Consider the following 24,031-nt stretch of genomic DNA (forward strand, 5'->3'; position numbering starts at 1 on the left):
TTTCCAATAAACCCTAAATGCTTCTTGACTTCTCTGTGTCCTACGAAGCTGCTGAGGTGGTGAAGTGTGACTGTGTTTTGCAGGCAGAACAGCAGACTGATCTCACTGTTACTGTGAAGCTCAGTAATGCGCATGTGTCAGATCTTTATACTGTTACAGTGCTGCTATTCTGTGGGAGACACTGCCATCTACTGTCTGGAAATGAGAAGTGCTGCATGTAAAGCAATAGCACTCAATGAGAAGGAAAGAGACAGTGCACATCATGTCCTGTGCATGGACAGTTTAAGCCAGGGGACAGGTTTTTTTTTTTGACATTTTGGTTTGTGTTTTTTAAATTGTATTTTTTGGGATTCGGCCCATTTGGCGAGCAAGGACGCAAATTGGACTGTCTTTTATTTTTGGGTTAACTCATTAGATTTATTGTCCTGTAATTGTGGGGTGTGATTTCTGTTTTTTTCACTCATCTATCTTCTCGCTCCTCCAGTTTTATTGTTATCCAGTATTTCTATTTTTGCTTTGCAGTTTGATTTTATTGCCTCAATGCTCCCACCATCGCTCGCTTTAAATCAGATCTCAAGACCCTCCTGTTCTCTCTTGCTTTCAATGCCCTTTAAGCCTGATATCTGCTATTAGCTGCTGTGTTGCTGCTACTATGGGGGTTATCCTGTATTCTGCTCTTTCCACTGTATTTAATGTATGATGCATTTCTCTATATTTGAAGTATTATAGATCTTCTTGTTGTTATTGTATCTTGTAAAGCACTTTGTGATGGTGGTCATCTATGAAAGGCTCTATATAAAATAAAGATTGATTGATATTTACAGTCAGGATTACTGTCCAACCCCGCCTTTATTTCCTGGCTCTGGCACTCTGATCACTTTTCATATGGGGATTATTGCAGGTGGGATTCTATTATTGTGATCAGGTAATTAAACTTGTTTTCATCCACCTCTGTAATTGAGTTTGTTACAAGCTGTTTAGAACAATGCTTCCAGACTGGACTGCAGAGAGACTTTCACTTAAAGGGCTCACATTACATTGAAGTGACAACATAGGCATGTGGTAACTGCAGTGGAATTAATGGGATTACAAGTGCATTGTTTTATCATTACACTAAGTGTGCTTTCCTTCTAGTTCCTCAGTGATTACTACAGAATAACATGTGCCCTGGAACTAAAAAAGTGAGCCAATCCTTCCACAAGTAATGCAGCTGATCCTGAACTCAATAACAGCATTGTGACTGAGACACACCCACCTCAGCTCTGTGACGCGAATCAATAATATCAGGGGCTCTCTTTATGTTGATATTTTGAACACATTTAATAAAGTTTGATGCGCTTTATGAAGTTAATGTAGATTCAAGAATAGCAGTTACCATTCTCACTTCCTCTTTCTATGCACATATATCTAATGGGATAGTTTTTGTACGAGTCCTGCATTGCACTTCCTCACTGTGGGTCTCGAGCACAGTAATACAGGGCAGAGTCTTCAGTCTTCAGGCTGTTCATTTGTAAATACAGCATGCTGTTGGAATCGTCTCTGGAGATGGTGAATCTTCCCTGGACAGACGGGGCATAGCTTGTACTACTACCAGCAGCACTGCTGCTAATCCAGCCACCCATTCCAGACCCTTTCCAGGAGCTTGTCGAACCCAGCCCATCCAGTGGCTGCTGAATGTGAATCCAGAGGCTTTACAGGACAGTTTATGGGACCCTCCAGGCTTTGCAACTCCTGCTCCGGACTCAGTCAACACTACATCAGACCGGACACCTTGAGGAAAAAAGCAAACAACGTACAGTAACTACTGCTAAAACATCAAGTAATATACAGAATCAATGCAGGCTAATCTCCACAAGTGTCACATACTTACTTGATAGAGCTGTCATTATTATACAGAGAGCTGTTAAAATCCCCATTGTACTGCAGTATTGTGCTTATTGAAAGAAGAAAGTGTTGTAACCAGCAGACAGGCTACCTCTCCTCCTGCTCCTATCTGCACTGCAGCAGAGTTAAATAGGAAGTGAAGCCCTGGACATTTGCATACGTTTCTGTGCATTATTTAAAGCAGCTTGTTTATATTGCTGACTCCCAGAATCACTGCACACTGGAATCCCTCGACTATGATAGAGGGGCTGGGGAAATGTGTCAAACAAATCTTATTATTCTCATCCACTCAAATCATGTGTTTTATGATTGATCATTTCTCATTCATAATCAGGACCTTGAGTATTTCAAGGAGGGATCTTCTCATCTTTAATTGAGTCCCATGTGTCAATTTAGACTCAGCCTAGACTGTGTATTGAGCACTAATAGAACAATTAGCCCATTAGCACAGATTATCAGCAAACAACTGGGCCCTGATTGATTCACACAGATCATTGTTTAAAGGGTAGCTGGCACAGTCATCGTGCTTTAAATACACACCCCTTAATGATTTTAGGAAAGAAGCTTTTTGCAATATTTCTTTGGAGAATTCACAGGTAAACTGTTTTAATTGCTTCTCATTCATCCTGCTTGTAAGAGATCTGGAGAAATGTGTTCAAAGCAGATATTCCATGCATAAATACATGCTGCGCAAACGCAGTCTTCCACACATCCATGCTGCACTGAGCTGATGAGGTGGGTGAGTGTGAATCTGTTCTGCAGGGAAGCACAGCAGGCTGGTCTCACTGTTACTCTGGAGCTCAGTAATACACAGCCTGCAGTGTTTTCACATTGAACTGTGATCTGTTCCAGTGCTGCCATTCTGAGGGAGACACTGCCATCTGCTGTCAGAAGAATAGAACTGCACCGTCTGGAGGTGCTTCAATCACACTTAGCAAACTCTCAAAAGACTCAAACCATTTGCAATGTTGCGTTTGTAAATGACAATGATAAGATCTACATGTTACCGTATTTCTGTACGGGGAAAAACTTTACATTAAGATGTACACATTCAGTACATTGTAACTATGAATGAATAACATTGTAATTATGTGTAAGTGCACATGTATTTACTATGTAACTTCTATGTGATGTGGAGTAATGTTGACTGGACACCAAGAAGTGACCCAACACTGCTTTTACTGAAGACCTGCCCAGCTGGACTGGAACCCAGACCCCCAGAGGAATGAAAGGCTGGTCAGTTAGCAACACAGAATCATGGATTGTGTTCAGTCTTCCCTTTATATTACAGTATAATGCAATGTTTTATTTTCCACATTTCCACCTAAATATATTAGAACTACTATGGCTGTTGCAGTGTATTTGCAATGGGAAGGATAGAAGAAACCAAGGGGCTTATTTGCTAGGAAGAAACCACAGCTGGGTTTGAATAAAGAATTGAACAGCAGCAGAGAATTCCCCTTGATTGGTTCAAGCCCTTGTGTGCAGTATGGAGGGAACGCAGTGAGAACTACAGAGAGGTGGCTGATGCAATCCAGGGTTATTCCTCAGTGCTGTCAACTGCAGTAAAACATCCAGCTGTGTCTTATCCCAGCACATTACAAGCACATCAAATCAAGCCCCAAGTCCTTGTATTTGGGATGGAGTGTTTGTGTTGAGTACCTGAACAATCCTGTCTCTACACAAACTGAAAGCATGTCAAACACAGCCCCAGCAGAGCTGCATTGTATCCATTTAGCATGGATTGCACTCTGCAGCATGGCAGGGCACCCCTGTGCATGCCGACAGTCTGCCTCAGTATTGCTGCACATTTTCTGAATTCGTTTGGAAGATATGGATAAATAGTTCCTATCTCTGTTGGCAGTGTGAGCAGAGCTCTTCAAACAGTGACTTATTTGCAATGAGCAGACAAAGGAGAGACACATCATTGCAGGTTTTCTACGTAGTCTGGTTTAGTAAATGCCTTTCATCTGAACTGAACATTCAAGTAAATAACATGGAATTGCATCTAAATGGCATTGACGATGAACAACAGAATGATTCAGCTAAGAGTATTGCTGATCAGTGCAGTGTGCTGTAGAGCACTCCACTGTGGGTAGAGTTTCTGTACAAGCAGTGCATTGAACTAACTCACTGTGCAACAGCACAGTAATACAGGGCAGAGTCTTCAGTCTTCAGGCTGTTCATTTGTAAATACAGCATGCTGTTGGAATTGTCTCTGGAGATGGTGAATCTTCCCTGGACAGACGAGGCATAGCTTGTACTACTACCAGCAGTATCAATCCAAGCCACCCATTCCAGACCCTTTCCAGGAGCTTGTCGAATCCAGCTCATCTCATAAGCAGTGATAGTATCCCCATCACTGTCTTGCCCGGAGCCTTGACAGGACAGTTTCACAGAACCTCCTGGCTTTCTAACCTCAGGATCGGACTGCTTCAAAACAATGTCCGCCCAAACACCTGAAAGCAGAAAAGCACATCAAAACCCTTCACTGACCTCAAAGCAGCACACAACGCTGTTCTAAATGGCTGCTGCAAAATTCACAAGCCAATGACTTGGCTTTGTGTGAATGATTGTAATTCAATCAGTCCAGGCTCCTACCTGCCAAGCAGTACAGTACGATGCAGAGCTGTGCAATGCCTCCCATGTCTGGTTCGGTAATGAGACGCTACACTGTGTGTCACTTCTATACCATTGCCCAGGTCCCTGGCATCTGCCTTCTGGGTGCCTCTGCTCTGCAATAAATAGGAAGTGGGGGCTCTGAGTTTGCATATGGCTGGATAAATTCAGCAGGATACAGAGTTCACTGAACACAACACAGGAACCCATGTAACAGTTTGCTTACAGTACAATGGACTGTGGATTTGTTATAGCATGTTATTGTATTATTGGTTGATGCCGTGAGAATATTCTTTGCAATGATATTAATAATACATCACGGTCCTGTTTGATTCACACTCACAGGCTTGTTTGCAGTGATTGAAAAGCAGTGGCTTCACTGGGGATGATTCTGTGCTTAGTTCTGAATGAGGTCAAGACAACAGACAACAATCAAATGCATCTCCACACACTCTCAATTGCACTGAACACAATGCAACAGCTTCTGTGCTTTCATTTCTATTGATTTCTTTTGATTGTGATGCACGTCTCTGTCAGATTTTCTTCAGGAATTTAAAAAAGATACAAAGATAGTTATTCTAACTAAAGTGTGTTTTTTTTTTTTTGCAGTGTGCCCATCTAAAGCTGAGGGAACAGGAAGCCACTCTGTGTCTTGGGACTTGGTTTCAGGAGACTCGGTTTCAGGCTACTGCAAAATAAACCAATGCAAAGTTGTGCTGTCAGTCAATACACACATCATCAAATCAAAGCTAGGTAGGCGGGACTCAGCGTGAAGCTTTATAACAGGTCAGTCTGGATTCAAAAACAAGACTGTTCCATTTAGAGGGGGGGTGGGGGGGGGTAAATTCTTTCACAGCTGCTGTTTATAAAGATTATAACAAACAGTTTACTAACAAGGTATATAATCACAAATACTTCTGAAAAAAATAAACACACAGGCCTATCAGCCAACTTTAATTCTCTGTGCGAACTCCTACATCACACCCCCATTTTCCATAATAGACTTGCCTGGTCAAATAAATAAAAGCGCTGGGTGGGAGTAAGGTCACTTTCTGCAGTTCTGCTAACAAGTACATAGCGTCCGGTATATCGAATATGCTGTCAAAACACAAGTCAGGTTGTTCAAAGCGAAAAGAGCAGAAAAGACAGCTAGAAATGTATCAAAAACAAGCAGACAATGCTAAAAAAAAAATGTGTACAGTAAATGGTTTGAAAGCGGGCCGACAACAGCAGGGGGAAGTGTAGAGCAGCAGCAGGATGGCCTACCTTCTCCCCGCACGAAAAACAAGCAACAGCTGAGCCAGAGAAAAGACGGGAATCAGAGACACGGGATTGGAAATGCGCAACAACAGCAAATACAAGGTCCTGAATCATGTATTGTGAACCCGGGACCCAGTCAGGCACCTTCATGTGATTTTTATGATCCAGCTACCTGGCCTGAAATTTGTACCAAAGAGCCAAGAGTTGAAATCATCAAACATAAACCTGTGCAGCTAAATAAAATGACGCTGAATTCCCCAAAAATCACACATGATTTGTACTCATTTTTGGAACAAAACTTCAATTAGATTTATTTTAGGTTGATTTTTTTATTTTATTTTTTTGGAGAAGGGGGGGGTCTACTTCACGCTCTTGCACCCGGGTCCAGTGAATCCTAGCAGCGGCACAATCCGGAGATGTGGCCAGCTGTTTAGAACAATGCTTCTAGACTGGACTGCAGAGAGACTTTCGCTTAAAGGGCTCACATTACATTGAAGAAACAACATAGGCATGTGGTAACTGCAGTGGAATTACTGGGATTACAAGTGCATTGTTTTATCATTACACTAAGTGTGCTTTCCTTCTGGTTCCTCAGTGATTACTACAGAATAACATGTGCCCTGGAACTGAAAAAGTGAGCCAATCCTTCCACAAGTAATGCAGCTGATCCTGAACTCAATAACAGCATTGTGACTGAGACACACCCACCTCAGCTCTGTGACGCGAATCAATAATATCAGGGGCTCTCTTTATGTTGATATTTTGAACACATTTAATAAAGTTTGATGCGCTTTATGAAGTTAATGTAGATTCAAGAATAGCAGTTACCATTCTCACTTCCTCTTTCTATGCTCATGTATCTAATGGGATAGTTTTTGTACGAGTCCTGCATTGCACTTCCTCACTGTGGGTCTCGAGCACAGTAATACAGGGCAGAGTCTTCAGTCTTCAGGCTGTTCATTTGTAAATACAGCATGCTGTTGGAATTGTCTCTGGAGATGGTGAATCTTCCCTGGACAGACTGGGTATAGTATGTACTACTACCACCACCACTGCTGCTAATCCAAGCCACCCATTCCAGACCCTTTCCAGGAGCTTGTCGAACCCAGCCCATAGCATAGCTGCTGAATGTGAATCCAGAGGCTTTACAGGACAGTTTATTGGACCCTCCAGGCTTTGCAACTCCTGCCCCGGACTCAGTCAACACTACATCAGACCGGACACCTTGAAGAAAAAAGCAAACAACGTACAGTAACTACTGCTAAAACATCAAGTAATATACAGAATCAATGCAGGCTAATTTCCACAAGTGTCACATACTTACTTGATAGAGCTGTCATTATTATACAGAGAGCTGTTAAAATCCCCATTGTACTGCAGTATTGTGCTTATTGAAAGAAGAAAGTGTTGTAACCAGCAGACAGGCTACCTCTCCTCCTGCTCCTATCTGCACTGCAGCAGAGTTAAATAGGAAGTGAAGCCCTGGACATTTGCATACGTTTCTGTGCATTATTTAAAGCAGCTTGTTTATATTGCTGACTCCCAGAATCACTGCACACTGGAATCCCTCGACTATGATAGAGGGGCTGGGGAAATGTGTCAAACAAATCTTATTATTCTCATCCACTCAAGTCATGTGTTTTATGATTGATCATTTCTCATTCATAATCAGGACCTTGAGTATTTGAAGGAGGGATTTTCTCATCTTTAATTGAGTCCCATGTGTCAATTTAGACTCAGCCTAGACTGTGTATTGAGCACTAATAGAACAATCAGCCCATTAGCACAGATTATCAGCAAACAACTGGGCCCTGATTGATTCACACAGATCATTGTTTAAAGGGTAGCTGTCACAGTCATCGTGCTTTAAATACACACCCCTTAATGATTTTAGGAAAGAAGCTTTTTCCAATATTTCTTTGGAGAATTCACAGGTAAACTGTTTTAATTCCATCTCCTTCATCCTGCTTGTAAGAGATCTGGAGAAATGTGTTCAAAGCAGATATTCCATGCATAAATACATGCTGCGCAAACGCAGTCTTCCACACATCCATGCTGCACTGAGCTGATGAGGTGGGTGAGTGTGAATCTGTTCTGCAGGGAAGCACAGCAGGCTGGTCTCACTGTTACTCTGGAGCTCAGTAATACACAGCCTGCAGTGTTTTCACATTGAACTGTGTTCTGTTCCAGCGCTGCCATTCTGAGGGAGACACTGCCATCTGCTGTCAGAAGAAGAGAACTGCAGTGTCTGGAGGTGCTTCAATCACACTCACCAAACTCTCAAAAGACTCAAACCATTTGCAATGTTGCGTTTGTAAATGACAACGATAAGATCTACATGTTACCGTATTTCTGTACGGGGAAAAACTTTACATTAAGATGTACACATTCAGTACATTGTAACTATGCATAATAACATTGTAATTATGTGTAAGTACACATGTATTTACTATGTAACTTCTATGTGATGTGGACTAATGTTGACTGGACACCAAGAAGTGACCCAACACTGCTTTTACTGAAGACCTGCCCAGCTGGACTGGATCCCAGACCCCCAGAGGAATGAAAGGCTGGTCAGTTAGCAACACAGAATCATGGATTGTGTTCAATCTTCCCTTTATATTACAGTATAATGCAATGTTTTATTTTCCACATTTCCACCTAAATATATTAGAACTACTATGGCTGTTGCAGTGTATTTGCAATGGGAAGGATAGAAGAAACCAAGGGGCTTATTTGCTAGGAAGAAACCACAGCTGGGTTTGAATAAAGAATTGAACAGCAGCAGAGAATTCCCCTTGATTGGTTCAAGCCCTTGTGTGCAGTATGGAGGGAACGCAGTGAGAACTACAGAGAGGTGGCTGATGCAATCCAGGGTTATTCCTCAGTGCTGTCAACTGCAGTAAAACATCCAGCTGTGTCTTATCCCAGCACATTACAAGCACATCAAATCAAGCCCCAAGTCCTTGTATTTGGGATGGAGTGTTTGTGTTGAGTACCTGAACAATCCTGTCTCTACACAAACTGAAAGCATGTCAAACACAGCCCCAGCAGAGCTGCATTGTATCCATTTAGCATGGATTGCACTCTGCAGCATGGCAGGGCACCCCTGTGCATGCCGACAGTCTGCTTCAGTATTGCTGCACATTTTCTGAATTCGTTTGGAAGATATGGATAAATAGTTGCTCTCTCTATTGGCAGTGTGAGCAGAGCTCTTCAAACTGAGGGTGCATTTTGTCAGCTTCTGTTGTGTTTGTTTATGAACTTCAGGCAGAACAGATTGAATTTCCTTCCTTCTCTCTTCATAACCCATGTGTGCTTTCTATTCTTGTATCATCACAGATAAGGGGGACTGGGGAGTCATATAGATTTTGTCCAGCTGATTGTTTGCATGTCTGGGGAGTTGCCACTTTTGTTTTCTTCGAAATTCACTGAGTGGTTTTCTAACAGACAAACAGTCTGAATCTCGTGGTTGACCTGGCACAACTCAATCATGAAAAAGAAAGCAGAAGCTGTGAGTGATCAGTGCTGCAGTCCTGAAGAGAGGGTTTTTTGTACGGCTGCTTGCTTTGATTGCATCACTGTGGGGTCTCGAGCACAGTAATACAGGGCAGAGTCTTCAGTCTTCAGGCTGTTCATTTGTAAATACAGCATGCTGTTGGAATTGTCTCTGGAGATGGTGAATCTTCCCTGGACAGACGAGGCATAGCTTGTACTACTACCAGCAGCGCTTAATGTAAGCCACCCATTCCAGACCCTTTCCAGGAGCTTGTCGAACCCAGACCATCAAGTAGCTGCTGAATGTGAATCCAGAGGCTTTACAGGACAGTTTATTGGACCCTCCAGGCTTTGCAACTCCTGCCCCGGACTCAGTCAACACTACATCAGACCGCACACCTTGAGGAAAAAAGCAAACAACGTACAGTAACTACTGCTAAATCATCAAGTAATATACAGAATCAATGCAGGCTAATTTCCACAAGTGTCACATACTTACTTGATAGAGCTGTCATTATTATACAGAGAGCTGTTAAAATCCCCATTGTACTGCAGTATTGTGCTTATTGAAAGAAGAAAGTGTTGTAACCAGCAGACAGGCTACCTCTCCTCCTGCTCCTATCTGCACTGCAGCAGAGTTAAATAGGAAGTGAAGCCCTGGACATTTGCATACGTTTCTGTGCATTATTTAAAGCAGCTTGTTTATATTGCTGACTCCCAGAATCACTGCACACTGGAATCCCTCGACTATGATAGAGGGGCTGGGGAAATGTTTCAAACAAATCTTATTATTCTCATCCACTCAAATCATGTGTTTTATGATTGATCATTTCTCATTCATAATCAGGACCTTGAGTATTTCAAGGAGGGATCTTCTCATCTTTAATTGAGTCCCATGTGTCAATTTAGACTCAGCCTAGACTGTGTATTGAGCACTAATAGAACAATTAGCCCATTAGCACAGATTATCAGCAAACAACTGGGCCCTGATTGATTCACACAGATCATTGTTTAAAGGGTAGCTGTCACAGTCATCGTGCTTTAAATACACACCCCTTAATGATTTTAGGAAAGAAGCTTTTTGCAATATTTCTTTGGAGAATTCACAGGTAAACTGTTTTAATTCCTTCTCATTCATCCTGCTTGTAAGAGATCTGGAGAAATGTGTTCAAAGCAGATATTCCATGCATAAATACATGCTGCGCAAACGCAGTCTTCCACACATCCATGCTGCACTGAGCTGATGAGGTGGGTGAGTGTGAATCTGTTCTGCAGGGAAGCACAGCAGGCTGGTCTCACTGTTACTCTGGAGCTCAGTAATACACAGCCTGCAGTGTTTTCACATTGAACTGTGATCTGTTCCAGCGCTGCCATTCTGAGGGAGACACTGCCATCTGCTGTCAGAAGAAGAGAACTGCAGCGTCTGAAGTGCTGTAAATCACGCTTAGCAAACTCTCAAAAGCCTCAAACCATTTGCAATAGGCTTTATTATGAGCTCAGGAACAATAAACTGAATACACATTGAAACAGGACCAATGTTTTCTTTGGATCCCTTTATTCACTCTCTCCCTGCTTGTTCAAAGTCTTGTATTTTTTAAACCTACAGCCTTCAATAATTATTGGGACAGTAAAGTCAAAATTGCTATTTCTGCTGTACACTCAAGCAATATGATAGTACGAGGAAAAGATGAATATGAGGCAAAAGTACAGAATGTCACCTTTTATTTCTGGCTGTTTCAATACATACATGTTTTACCAGCTAAGAGAAGCTCAGAGGTCCATCCCCCCATTTTACGTGAGCAGAAGTATTGGGACAATTCATCTTAAACCAACTATAGGAAGCATAAAAGTGAGTACTTAGTCGCAAATCCCTTGCATGCAACAACAGCAGCGAGTCTGCGACCCACTGACATCACCAAACTCTTGGTATCGTCCTTTGAGATGCTTTGCCAAGCCTTTACTGCAGCCATTTCCAGCTGTCGCTTGTTTTGGGGAGTTTCTGAGTTCAGTCTCCTCTTCAGCAAGTGAAATGCATGTTCGATCAGATTTAAATCAGGAGATTCATTCTGCTTGAGCGTACAGCAGAAATAGCACTTTTGACTTCCCTGTCCCAATACATATGCAGGGCACTAATAATAATAATAATAATAATAATAATAATAATAATAATAATAATAATAATGTAACACTAGCTACATGAACGCAGCATAAGTAATTTTCTGCATGCCGCTCTTAATTGAGTATCAGAATACCTGGCCAGGTTAATTTAATTCTCAGTTTAATTGCTAAATAACTAATTTTGTTCTCATTTTTAAAGTGGGCCTTTCAGATTCCATAAGGTAAAATTAGGTGAAGCTATTTCAATTTACTGTTAACTTTTGGTAGGGGTTTATCTCTGCACTGGACTTTCTCTCTTGTTTTAACTGAGGATCTTTTCTTTAATTGCCTCATGGACATTCCATTTAGATTCAGCTGTTTCCCTTAATTGCCTTCGCAAAGGTCTTATTGGGCTTGATGTATCATTAAGTCTAAGTATCTTAATTGGTGGCTCTTTAAATAGGACTATTACTTGCTGGTGGGGGGGTTGATTCTTTTTCGCTGGGGTGATTCTTTTTTGGGTGTGTTTTTTTGTGGATGCAGAGTGTTTGAAGCGGGAGTTTGCTGGTCTGTAAAGGAGAAATCAGGAAGCAATAATCTTTTGGTTGTTAGAAACAGTATTTTCTCTAATCTGCCATTTTTCCAGTTTAAATTAACCAGTTATCTAATCTCCTGCCAAACTGAAACTATCCACAGCATTCAAATTGTTTATATGGATCCTAAGAGCAACAACAGTGACTAATCCAGTTATCATCATCACTTTTTGTCTTCTTACCTGGTTGGAAAATCCAAGCTCTACAGGACCAAGGAAGAACTGGGTGAGATCCCCTAATGGGGAGGAATCTTATTTTCTTTTCTGCTGGATTATCTGGGCTGTTCCGACTGTTTTGGGAGTATTATCCTTTTTGTTTATTTATTGGGGATTAACGAGCACCCAGCACAGAAGTTTCATTTTTGTTTTGTTTTTCAAACTTTTCTGTTTCAACTACATTCGCAATACGGATTGGATAATATTTTGGGACTTTTAAAGTATTGGTGGTTGTTTCATGGACATTTTTTTTTTTTTCTTTTTCTAAGGACTGCCTGATGGACTGTGGTAAACATTTTGAAGGGTTCAAATGCTGTCTGTTTAAAATTCTTGTACAAATGTTTGATCCATCTGTCTCAAGTATAATATTCCACACACATACAATAACATCTGCTATTTGAACTCTGTCTTCTGGTTTAATTGTCTTCATATGTTTTATTTGTTGTAAACAATCCTGACTTACCCCACGATTTTTCTTGGTTCTGTCGCGCAATCCTACTGTTTTGGAGACTTATACTGTTCAGGGTAGTTTATTTGTATTTCCGTCAAAAAATACTAGTTATTAGACGTTGCTTAAGGATTGGGTTTGTTATAATAATAATAATAACAATAATAATAATAATAATAATGCATACATATCTTATCAATTTTATCGTAAAATGCAAATATTATATAAATAAGCCACATTATAATATTAAGCATTCCTAAAGTAACTCTTTCTGCTTCTTTTTCTGTCATATAAATTGACAAAACTTGTCATAGAAATGTTCTCCCAGACTGTCGTCTTTATTGTTTTGCGCAAACTCCTTCTGGGTTTGTTTACGAACTCCAGGATGAACAGATTGAATTTCCTTCCCTCTCTCTTCATAACCCATGTGTGCTTTCCATTCCTGTATCATCACAGATAGGGGGGCGACTGGGGCTTCATATAGATTTTGCTCAGCTGATTGTTTGCATGGCTGGGGAGTTGCCACTTTTGTTTTCTTCGAAATTCACAGAGTGGTTTTCTAACAGACAAACAGTCTGAATCTCGTGGTTGATCTGGCACAACTCAACCATGAAAAAGAAAGCAGAAGCTATGAGTGATCAGTGCTGCAGTCCTGAAGAGAGGGGTTTTTGTACGGCTGCTTGGTTTGATTGCATCACTGTGAGTATCGAGCACAGTAATACAGGGCAGAGTCTTCAGTCTTCAGGCTGTTCATTTGTAAATACAGCATGCTGTTGGAATCGTCTCTGGAGATGGTGAATCTTCCCTGGACAGACGGGGCATAGCTTGTACTACTACCAGCAGCACTGCTGCTAATGTAAGCCACCCATTCCAGACCCTTTCCAGGAGCTTGTCGAACCCAGCTCATGTAGTAGCTGCTGAATGTGAATCCAGAGGCTTTACAGGACAGTTTATGGGACCCTCCAGGCTTTGCAACTCCTGCTCCGGACTCAGTCAACACTACATCAGACCGGACACCTTGAGGAAAAAAGCAAACAACGTACAGTAACTACTGCTAAAACATCAAGTAATATACAGAATCAATGCAGGCTAATCTCCACAAGTGTCACATACTTACTTGATAGAGCTGTCATTATTATACAGAGAGCTGTTAAAATCCCCATTGTACTGCAGTATTGTGCTTATTGAAAGAAGAAAGTGTTGTACCCAGCAGACAGGCTACCTCTCCTCCTGCTCCTATCTGCACTGCAGCAGAGTTAAATAGGAAGTGAAGCCCTGGACATTTGCATACGTTTCTGTGCATTATTTAAAGCAGCTTGTTTATATTGCTGACCCCCAGAATCACTGCACACTGGAATCCCTCGACTATGATAGAGGGGCTGGGGAAATCCACAACCTTGGAACAGTGCTGATCAGCGGCATTTTAAACACAAACATTATGTTCATATTTTAGAGAAAGAAAAGGGTAGATAGTTGGGTTTTTTGTTTGGGGTATTTTTAACAATATCCAACCATAAAATGTTTCCAATAAACCCTAAATGATTCTTGATTTCTCTGTGTCCTACGAAGCTGCTGAGGTGGTGAAGTGAGACTGTGTTTTGCAGGCAGAACAGCAGACTGATCTCACTGTTACTGTGAAGCTCAGTAATGCGCATGTGTCAGATCTTTATACTGTTTCAGTGCCGCCATTCTGTGGGAGACACTGCCATCTAGTGTCAGGAAATGAGAAGTGCTGCATGTAAAGCAATAGCACTCAATGAGAAGGAAAGAGACAATGCGCTGGTACAGCAGTCTCCAGATTGCAGGCTGTTCATTTGCAGCTACACCAGGGAGGAGGAGCAGTCTGTGGAAATCCTGAGCAAACTAATACTGGAGTTACTAGAGCTTTGTATCGAGTGAAAGAGCTTAAAACAAGACAAACAAACCCTTCCCTTGTTTAGCAGTTTTTATTTTGGTTAGCTGCTAAAATATAGAAGATGAGACTCCTTGATAACTCCATATCTCAGCACCCCTGAACAGAGAATTATCCATCAATGTGGTGCCATTGCAGAAATGAATTATTGTCAAATATCAATATTATATAAAGAAGTCGCGTTATAATATTAAACATTCCTGAAGTAACTCTTTCTGCTTCTTTTTTCTGTCATATAAATTGACAAAACTTGTCAACCTCTTTGTAACTAATGTATAGTGGTCTAGTTTTACACCAATTTGTGTAAATGTGTTTCATTTTTTAATCTAAAGCATGTATGCAAATCACACACACACAATGGCATCTAATTACACAGTCCAAGAGCTCTGCCCGCTGCTTCTGTTGCTTGCAGTTTTGTCTCAGTCTGTGCAGCGCTGTCCCGCCGCCGCGCCGTTACGGTATAGTACATTTCATGCCTGCTCCAATGGCTATTCATCGGGTCGTGTGCGCTCCTTTACTCAGTGCATTTTTCTAGAGTTGCATTTATATCCCCGTTGCTTTTTCCTCTTCAACCTCAACTTTGCCACACTGACGTTGGAAAAACACATTGTTTATATCCTCTTCAACCTCAACTTTGCCACACTGACGTTGGAAAAACACATTGTTTATATATTCCATATAGTGAATGAATGGATGCGTTTCTAATTCTGTCTATTGGAGCATAATTGGAGTTTTGCAAGCTTTTGATTGCAATAGATGAATCATTTAGAAGAAGAAAAACTCATGTGGAGAATGCGGGCATCGATCCCGCTACCTCTCGCATGCTAAGCGAGCGCTCTACCATTTGAGCTAATTCCCCTCCGATGATCACTTTATCCTTACCGGCGCCATGAAGAAACCTCACCGCTACAGATCCGCCACTATCAGAAATCCACCGAGCTGCTGATCCGCAAGCAGCCCTTCCAGCGGCTGTCAGAGAAATATACCATATACTATACTACGTGTCTCATATACTATCAGAGCAGTTCGGATCCTCTATATATTCTGCGGTATCGGCTGCTTGTCACTGTATAGGGTTTTAAAATCTGTCTTCAAGAGGTTGATAACGGCGCTGCAGGAGGCTAGCGAGGCTTGCCTGGTCGGGCTGTTTGAGGACACCAACCTGTGTGCCATTCACGCCAAGAGAGTCACCATCATGCCCAAAGACATCCAGCTGGCCCGCCGCATCCGAGGAGAACGCATTTAAACTGCAAGACCCTTCGAGAAAGCACCCTGAAACGCAAAGGCTCTTCTAAGAGCCACTCACTCCTCAAAGTGTGAAATACTCTTATTTATTATTTTATGATGATGAGTGCCTTTTATAGTACGTCAGAAACACATTACTGTCAAAGACTACACACATTATTAGTGAATCAAGCAGTAAGTCAGGATGGCCGAGCGGTCTAAGGCGCTGCGTTCAGGTCGCAGTCTCCTCTGGAGGCGTGGGTTCGAATCCCACTTCTGACAAAACAACTTTCTTTTGGTTTTGTTTATTTCTTTCTATAACTAATATATCGTGGTCTAGTTTTACACCAATTTGGTGTAAATCTGTTTCAGTTTTTAAATGATAAACAGTCTAAAGCATGTATGCAAATCAAGCGTAAAACAGACCAACACACACACGCACACACTGGAAACTAACTACAACTAACTACTAACCAACCCCTGCTTCTGTTACTTGCAGTTTTGTCTCAGTCTTTGTTGCGTGTTAAACAGTCAGCAGTAGGGTCATTATTATTATTATTATTATTATTATTATTATTATTATTATTATTATTATTATTATTATTATTATTATTATTCCGATATTTTCTTATTATTTGTGTTCTTTATTTGTTTTAACTATGGCTGTTGTTTTTATTTTTAGGGACAGTGCTCTATCATACACATGAACGAGTAGTATTTAATAATTATATTATTTAATAATAATACAGCTCGGCTTCTTGTGCGTCACAGCTTTGCCGTTTCACGCCTTCTCATCATTTCAACGCCTTTAGTGTGAAAGCACGTTGACGGCGTCACAATACGCTGGACGCTGACGCTTGGACGCGACAAGCTCAGCGTGAAAGAACCTGAGGGTATCAGTCCGCCAGAAAGAAGATCCGGTTAACTGTCAACTCTCAGAACCACAACAAAGTCGTGAAGTAATGGCTCTAACAGCACACCAAGAACAAGGCCTCTATAAACAATCACTGCCCCCGTCTCTGTCCAACAAAGGAGAATGCTCTTCACATCTTTTGAGTGTCCATCAGCCGGCAATAGTCGAAAATCAGCAGGAAACCTTCGAAGAAACTGCAAATCTGCAAAAGCAGCTTCAGAAAGCGAAGCCAGTGCTCTGCTCCACCATCAGAAACCTCAGCCACGAAAACACAGCCATAATGTTTCAAAACGGCACTGCCACAGGAAACCTGCAATTCAACTAGACATCAATCAACTTTATTTCAAGGGGGGGAGTGGGTTCTGGTGCTCTAACAGACAAAAAGTTTGAATCTCATGGTTGATCTGCCACAACTCAACCATGAAAAAGAAAGCAGAAGCTGTGAGTGATCAGTGCTGCAGTCCTGAAGAGAGGGGTTTTTGTACAGCTGCTTGGTTTGATTGCATCACTGTGGGTCACGAGCACAGTAATACAGGGCAGAGTCTTCAGTCTTCAGGCTGTTCATTTGTAAATACAGCATGCTGTTGGAATTGTCTCTGGAGATGGTGAATCTTCCCTGGACAGACGAGGCATAGCTTGTACTACTACCAGCAGCACTGCTAATGTAGCCCACCCATTCCAGACCCTTTCCAGGAGCTTGTCGAACCCAGCTCATCCAGTAGCTGCTGAATGTGAATCCAGAGGCTTTACAGGACAGTTTATGGGACCCTCCAGGCTTTGCAACTCCTGCTCCGGACTCAGTCAACACTACATCAGACCTGACACCTTGAGGAAAAAAGCAAACAACGTACAGTAACTACTGCTAAAACATCAAGTAATATACAGAATCAATGCAGGCTAATTTCCACAACTGTCACACACTTACTTGATAGAGCTGTCACTATTATACAGAGAGCTGTTAAAATCCCCATTGTACTGCAGTATTGTGCTTATTGAAAGAAGAAAGTGTTGTAACCAGCAGACAGGCTACCTCTCCTCCTGCTCCTATCTGCACTGCAGCAGAGTTAAATAGGAAGTGAAGCCCTGGACATTTGCATACGTTTCTGTGCATTATTTAAAGCAGCTTGTTTATATTGCTGACTCCCAGAATCACTGCACACTGGAATCCCTCGACTATGATAGAGGGGCTGGGGAAATGTGTCAAACAAATCTTATTATTCTCATCCACTCAAGTCATGTGTTTTATGATTGATCATTTCTCATTCATAATCAGGACCTTGAGTATTTCAAGGAGGGATTTTCTCATCTTTAATTGAGTCCCATGTGTCAATTTAGACTCAGCCTAGACTGTGTATTGAGCACTAATAGAACAATCAGCCCATTAGCACAGATTATCAGCAAACAACTGGGCCCTGATTGATTCACACAGATCATTGTTTAAAGGGTAGCTGGCACAGTCATCGTGCTTTAAATACACACCCCTTAATGATTTTAGGAAAGAAGCTTTTTCCAATATTTCTTTGGAGAATTCACAGGTAAACTGTTTTAATTCCATCTCCTTCATCCTGCTTGTAAGAGATCTGGAGAAATGTGTTCAAAGCAGATATTCCATGCACTGAGCTGATGAGGTGGGTGAGTGTGAATCTGTTCTGCAGGGAAGCACAGCAGGCTGGTCTCACTGTTACTCTGGAGCTCAGTAATACACAGCCTGCAGTGTTTTCACATTGAACTGTAATCTCTTCCAGCGCTGCCATTCTGAGGGAGACACTGCCATCTGCTGTCAGAAGAAGAGAACTGCAGCGTCTGAAGTGCTGTAAATCACGCTTAGCAAACTCTCAAAAGCCTCAAACCATTTGCAATAGGCTTTATTATGAGCTCAGGAACAATAAACTGAATACACATTGAAACAGGACCAATGTTTTCTTTGGATCCCTTTATTCACTCTCTCCCTGCTTGTTCAAAGTCTTGTATTTTTTAAACCTACAGCCTTCAATAATTATTGGGACAGTAAAGTCAAAATTGCTATTTCTGCTGTACACTCAAGCAATATGAAAATACGAGGAAAAGATGAATATGAGGCAAAAGTACAGAATGTCACCTTTTATTTCTGGCTGTTTCAATACATACATGTTTTACCAGCTAAGAGAAGCTCAGAGGTCCATCCCCCCATTTTATGTGAGCAGAAGTATTGGGACAATTCAACTTAAAGCAACTATAGGAAGCATAAAAGTGAGTATTTAGTTGCAAATCCCTTGCATACAATAACAGAAGTGACTCTGCGACCCATTGGCATCACCAAACTCTTGGTAACCTCCTTTGAGATGCTTTACCAAGCCTTTACTGCAGCCATTTCCAGCTGTTGCTTGTTTTGGGGAGTTTCTGAATTCAGTCTCCTCTTCAGCAAGGGAACTGCATATTCCATTAGATTTAAATAAGGAGATTGATATTGCTTGAGTGTACAGCAGAAATAGCAATTTTGACTTCACTGTCCCAATACATATGCAGGGCACTAATAATAATAATAATAATAATAATAATAATAATAATAATAATAATAATGCACTAGCTACATGAACGCAGCATAAGTAATTTTCTGCATGCCGCTCTTAATTGAGTATCAGAATACCTGGCCAGGTTAATTTAATTCTCTGTTCAATTGCTAAATAAGTAATTTTGTTCTCATTTTTAAAGTGGGCCTTTCAGATTCCATAAGGTAAAATTAGGTGAAGCTATTTCAATTTACTGTTAACTTTTGGTAGGGGTTTATCTCTGCACTGGACTTTCTCTCTTGTTTTAACTGAGGATCTTTCCTTTAATTGCCTCATGGACATTCCATTTAGATTCAGCTGTTTTCCTTAATTGCCTTCGCAAAGGTCTTATTGGGCTTGATGTATCATTAAGTCTAAGTATCTTAATTGGTGGCTCTTTAAATAGGACTATTACTTGCTGGTGGGGAGGTTGGTTCTTTTTCGCTGGGGTGATTCTTTTTTGGGTGTGGTTTTTTGTGGATGCAGAGTGTTTGAAGAGGGAGGTTGCTGGTCTGTAAAGGAGAAATCAGGAAGCAATAATCTTTTGGTTGTTAGAAACAGTATTTTCTCTAATCTGCCATTTTTCCAGTTTAAATTAACCAGTTATCTAATCTCCTGCCAAACTGAAACTATCCACATCATTCAAACTGTTTATATGGATCCTAAGAGCAACAACAGTGACTAATCCAGTTTATCATCACTTTTTGTCTTCTTACCTGGTTGGAAAATCCAAGCTCTACAGGACCAAGGAAGAACTGGGTGAGATCCACTAATGGGGAGGAATCTTATTTTCTTTTCTGCTGGATTATCTGGGCTGTTCCGACTGTTTTGGAGTATTATCCTTTTTGTTTATTTATTGGGGATTAACGAGCACCCAGCACAGAAGTTTCATTTTTGTTTTGTTTTTCAGCTTTTCTGTTTCAACTATATTCGCAATACGGATTGGATAATATTTTGGGACTTTTGAAGTATTGGAGGTTGTTTCATGGACATTTTTTTTTTTCTTTTTCTAAGGACTGCCTGATGGACTCGGTGGTAAACATTTTGAAGGGTTCAAATGCTGTCTGCTTAAAACTCATGTACTCCAAATGTTTGATCCATCTGTCTCAAGTATAATATTCCACACATATTCAATAACATCTGCTATTTGAACTCTGTCTTCTGGTTTAATTGTCTTCATATGTTCTATTTGTTGTAAACAATCCTGACTTACCCAGCGATTTTTCTTGGTTCTGTCGCGCAATCCTACTGTTTTGGAGACTTATACTGTTCAGGGTAGTTTATTTGTATTTCAGTCAAAAAATACTAGTTATTGGATGTTGCTTAAGGATTGGGTTTGTTATAATAATAATAATAACAATAATAATAATAATAATAATAAATGCATACATATCTTATCAATTTTATCGTAAAATGCAAATATTATATAAATAAGCCACATTATAATATTAAGCATTCCTAAAGTAACTCTTTCTGCTTCTTTTTCTGTCATATAAATTGACAAAACTTGTCATAGAAATGTTCTCCCAGACTGTCGTCTTTATTGTTTTGCGCAAACTCCTTCTGGGTTTGTTTACGAACTCCAGGATGAACAGATTGAATTTCCTTCCCTCTCTCTTCATAACCCATGTGTGCTTTCCATTCCTGTATCATCACAGATAGGGGGGCGACTGGGGCTTCATATAGATTTTGCTCAGCTGATTGTTTGCATGGCTGGGGAGTTGCCACTTTTGTTTTCTTCGAAATTCACAGAGTGGTGCTCTAACAGACAAACAGTCTGAATCTCGTGGTTGATCTGGCACAACTCAACCATGAAAAAGAAAGCAGAAGCTATGAGTGATCAGTGCTGCAGTCCTGAAGAGAGGGGTTTTTGTACGGCTGCTTGGTTTGATTGCATCACTGTGAGTATCGAGCACAGTAATACAGGGCAGAGTCTTCAGTCTTCAGGCTGTTCATTTGTAAATACAGCATGCTGTTGGAATCGTCTCTGGAGATGGTGAATCTTCCCTGGACAGACGGGGCATAGTATGTATAACTACCACCACTGCTGCTAATCTCAGCCACCCATTCCAGACCCTTTCCAGGAGCTTGTCAAACCCAGTCCATAGCATAGCTGCTGAATGTGAATCCAGAGGCTTTACAGGACAGTTTATGGGACCCTCCAGGCTTTGCAACTCCTGCTCCGGACTCAGTCAACACTACATCAGACCAGACACCTGGAGGAAAATAGCAAACAATGTACAGTAACTACTGCTAAAACATCAAGTAATATACAGAATCAATGCAGGCTAATTTCCACAAGTGTCACATACTTACTTGATAGAGCTGTCATTATTATACAGAGAGCTGTTAAAATCCCCATTGTACTGCAGTATTGTGCTTATTGAAAGAAGAAAGTGTTGTAACCAGCAGACAGGCTACCTCTCCTCCTGCTCCTATCTGCACTGCAGCAGAGTTAAATAGGAAGTGAAGCCCTGGACATTTGCATACGTTTCTGTGTATTATTTAAAGCAGCTTGTTTATATTGCTGACTCCCAGAATCACTGCACACTGGAATCCCTCGACTATGATAGAGGGGCTGGGGAAATCCACAACCTTGGAACAGTGCTGATCAGCGGCAAAACACAAACATTATGTTCATAAAGAAAGGGGTAGATAGTTGGGTTTTTTGTTTGCTGTATTTTTAACAATATCCAACCAAAAACAACCAATAAACCCTAAATGCTTCTTGACTTCTCTGTGTCCTATGAAGCTGCTGAGGTGGTGAAGTGTGACTGTGTTTTGCAGGCAGAACAGCAGGCTGATCTCACTGTTACTGTGAAGCTCAGTAATGCGCATGTGTCAGATCTTTATACTGTTACAGTGCCGCCATTCTGTGGGAGACACTGCCATCTAGTGTCAGGAAATGAAAAGTGCTGCCCATACCTGCCCAAGCACTCAATGAGAAGGCAATCGGTCAACTGCCCCATTCGTCCTGTGCATGGAGTCCAATTATGTCAATTGGGTGGGCTGTTATGGTGGGAGAGTGGTGGGCGGGGTTGATGTTGGAGTGTAAGCCCCAAGATTTACTTTGGTTGAAGGGGCAAAGCGGATCTCCAAGGTAGTACAGGTAACTGCAGCCCATCTCCCTCTGCTGGCGGACCCAATGGCATCATTAACTACTCTGGGTGGCGGAGGAGGAGTTAGCGGACCCTCGGCAACCCTAGGAAACAAAAACATTTGACGCACCAGGCAACCCCAGGCGATGCAAAGTAAGGGCCCATGGTGAGCAGCAGGCAACCCCAGGAGATCCTGATCTACTCCTCTGAGCGGAGCACAGGCATGGAGTCCCTGGGCGGTGCAAGGCAGGCATCCTTGGGCCATAGCTTCTCCTTCTGGGCTCTGAGAGCGGCGGCTCCTCCCTCTCTGGCTCCTAGAAATGAAGCGGCGGCTCCTCCCCTCTGGGCTCTGAGAGCGGCGGCTCCTCCCTCTCTGGCTAATGGGAGCGACGGCAGCTCCTCACCCCTCTCTGTGCTGGGGGAGCGACGGCAGCTCCTCACCCCTCTCTGGCTCTGGGGAACTCCACCTGAAAGGTCTATACCTAAAATAAAGATTGATTGGAGTGACCGGTGGATCTCCCATGTCTACCGCCAGGTAATTAACTGGCACCATGAGGGCAACCTCATGGGGAGGACGCTGGGTGGTGTTGTTCCTCCCACTGTTCCCACCATCCACCTCTGCCACAGAGTGTTGATAACTATGGGGAGGCTTCGTGGACTGAGGTCTGAGAGACTCAGGGTGCATCACATTGAAGAGACCATAGATCTCCTGGGACGGTGGTGAAGGTGGTGGTGCTGGAGGTAAGTGGGGTGGCCCCTGATGCCTGGGGTGAACACTAACCTCTTCCTGGGCCTGGTTGTGAGCCAATCCTCCTCACAAGTAATGCACCATCCTGAACTCAATGGCACGTCTGGGCAGGACCGCCAACGATGGTCCTCCTTCCCGCACCAGGAACACCAGGGGAAGAGGCTGGCCGGGTCCTCCAGCATTTAATAAAGGCTGATGCAGCTTACATTTCTTCAGCTGCTGCTTTTCCTGCCTTTGCCGATGTCTGCTCTTCTTTCCTTTCCATGCAGTCCTGTATCTAAAGGGATAGTTTTTGTACGGCTCCTGCATTGATTTTCTCACTGTGGGTCTCGAGCACAGTAATACAGGGCAGAGTCTTCAGTCTTCAGGCTGGCCCAGTAACACAGCATGCTGTTGGAATTGTCTCTGGAGATGGTGAATCTTCCCTGGACAGAAAAGTGCATAGGGCAAAATAAAGGGATTTAAACAAAAAAAAAAAAAGCCCACAACAGAAAAAGAAGCTTACAAAAACAAGGTTTCCAGGCTGGGCAATGCCTTCACTGGATTCAAATTTACCAAAACCAAAACCAAAACCTCAGCTCCCTCCTCTGCATGAGAAGCAGAGGCCTCCTTTTATGTCAGGTGGCTGGGCGCTGATTGATCATTAATTAACCTAATCAACTAATCAACCCCAGCCACCTGAACATAATAAACCCAGGGAGGGAAATTAACCCCATTCCTGCCAATTTAAAAAGGGCAGAGCTTTGCTCTGCCACATGTGCTTATTGAAAGAAAGAAAGTGTTGTAACCAGCAGACAGGCTACCTCTCCTCCTGCTCCTATCTGCACTGCAGCAGAGTTAATAGGAAGTGAAGCCCTGGACATTAGCATACATTTTTCTGCATTATTTAAAGCAGCTTGTTTATATTGCTGACTCCCAGAAACACTGCACACTTTAATCCCTCTACAGAGACAGAGGGGCTGGAGAAATGTGTCAAACAAATCTTATTATTATC

At 42.0% G+C, this 24,031-nt stretch overlaps 1 long non-coding RNA gene, 2 other non-coding genes and 2 gene segments (V, D, J or C); 2 read left to right on the top strand and 3 right to left on the bottom strand.

The window, feature by feature from the left end:
• Positions 1-4,014: 4,014 nt before the first annotated feature.
• On the bottom strand, positions 4,015-4,581 carry LOC121311529. The segment is given in 2 exon segments: positions 4,015-4,343; positions 4,486-4,581. Coding segments are annotated over 2 exon segments (375 nt in total).
• Positions 4,582-13,308: 8,727 nt separating this feature from the next.
• On the bottom strand, positions 13,309-17,687 carry LOC121311527. The segment is given in 2 exon segments: positions 13,309-13,631; positions 17,589-17,687. Coding segments are annotated over 2 exon segments (369 nt in total).
• LOC121311528 lies at positions 13,499-21,390 on the top strand. 2 transcript variants are annotated; one of them, XR_005949309.1, is made up of 3 exons: positions 13,499-13,524; positions 18,332-18,335; positions 21,305-21,390. It is a non-coding gene; the product is annotated as an uncharacterized LOC121311528 (long non-coding RNA). The 2 variants fall into 2 exon arrangements; XR_005949308.1 differs by lacking the exon at positions 18,332-18,335 and adding an exon at positions 19,621-19,624 and having other exon boundaries at positions 13,509-13,524; positions 21,305-21,389.
• Positions 15,313-15,385, bottom strand: trnaa-agc. Its single transcript has one exon. It is a non-coding gene; the product is annotated as a tRNA-Ala (tRNA).
• trnal-cag lies at positions 15,950-16,032 on the top strand. Its single transcript has one exon. It is a non-coding gene; the product is annotated as a tRNA-Leu (tRNA).
• Positions 21,391-24,031: the final 2,641 nt, after the last annotated feature.

This window comes from Polyodon spathula, unplaced genomic scaffold (genome assembly GCF_017654505.1).
Source record: "Polyodon spathula isolate WHYD16114869_AA unplaced genomic scaffold, ASM1765450v1 scaffolds_3257, whole genome shotgun sequence".
Classification (NCBI taxonomy): domain Eukaryota; kingdom Metazoa; phylum Chordata; class Actinopteri; order Acipenseriformes; family Polyodontidae; genus Polyodon; species Polyodon spathula.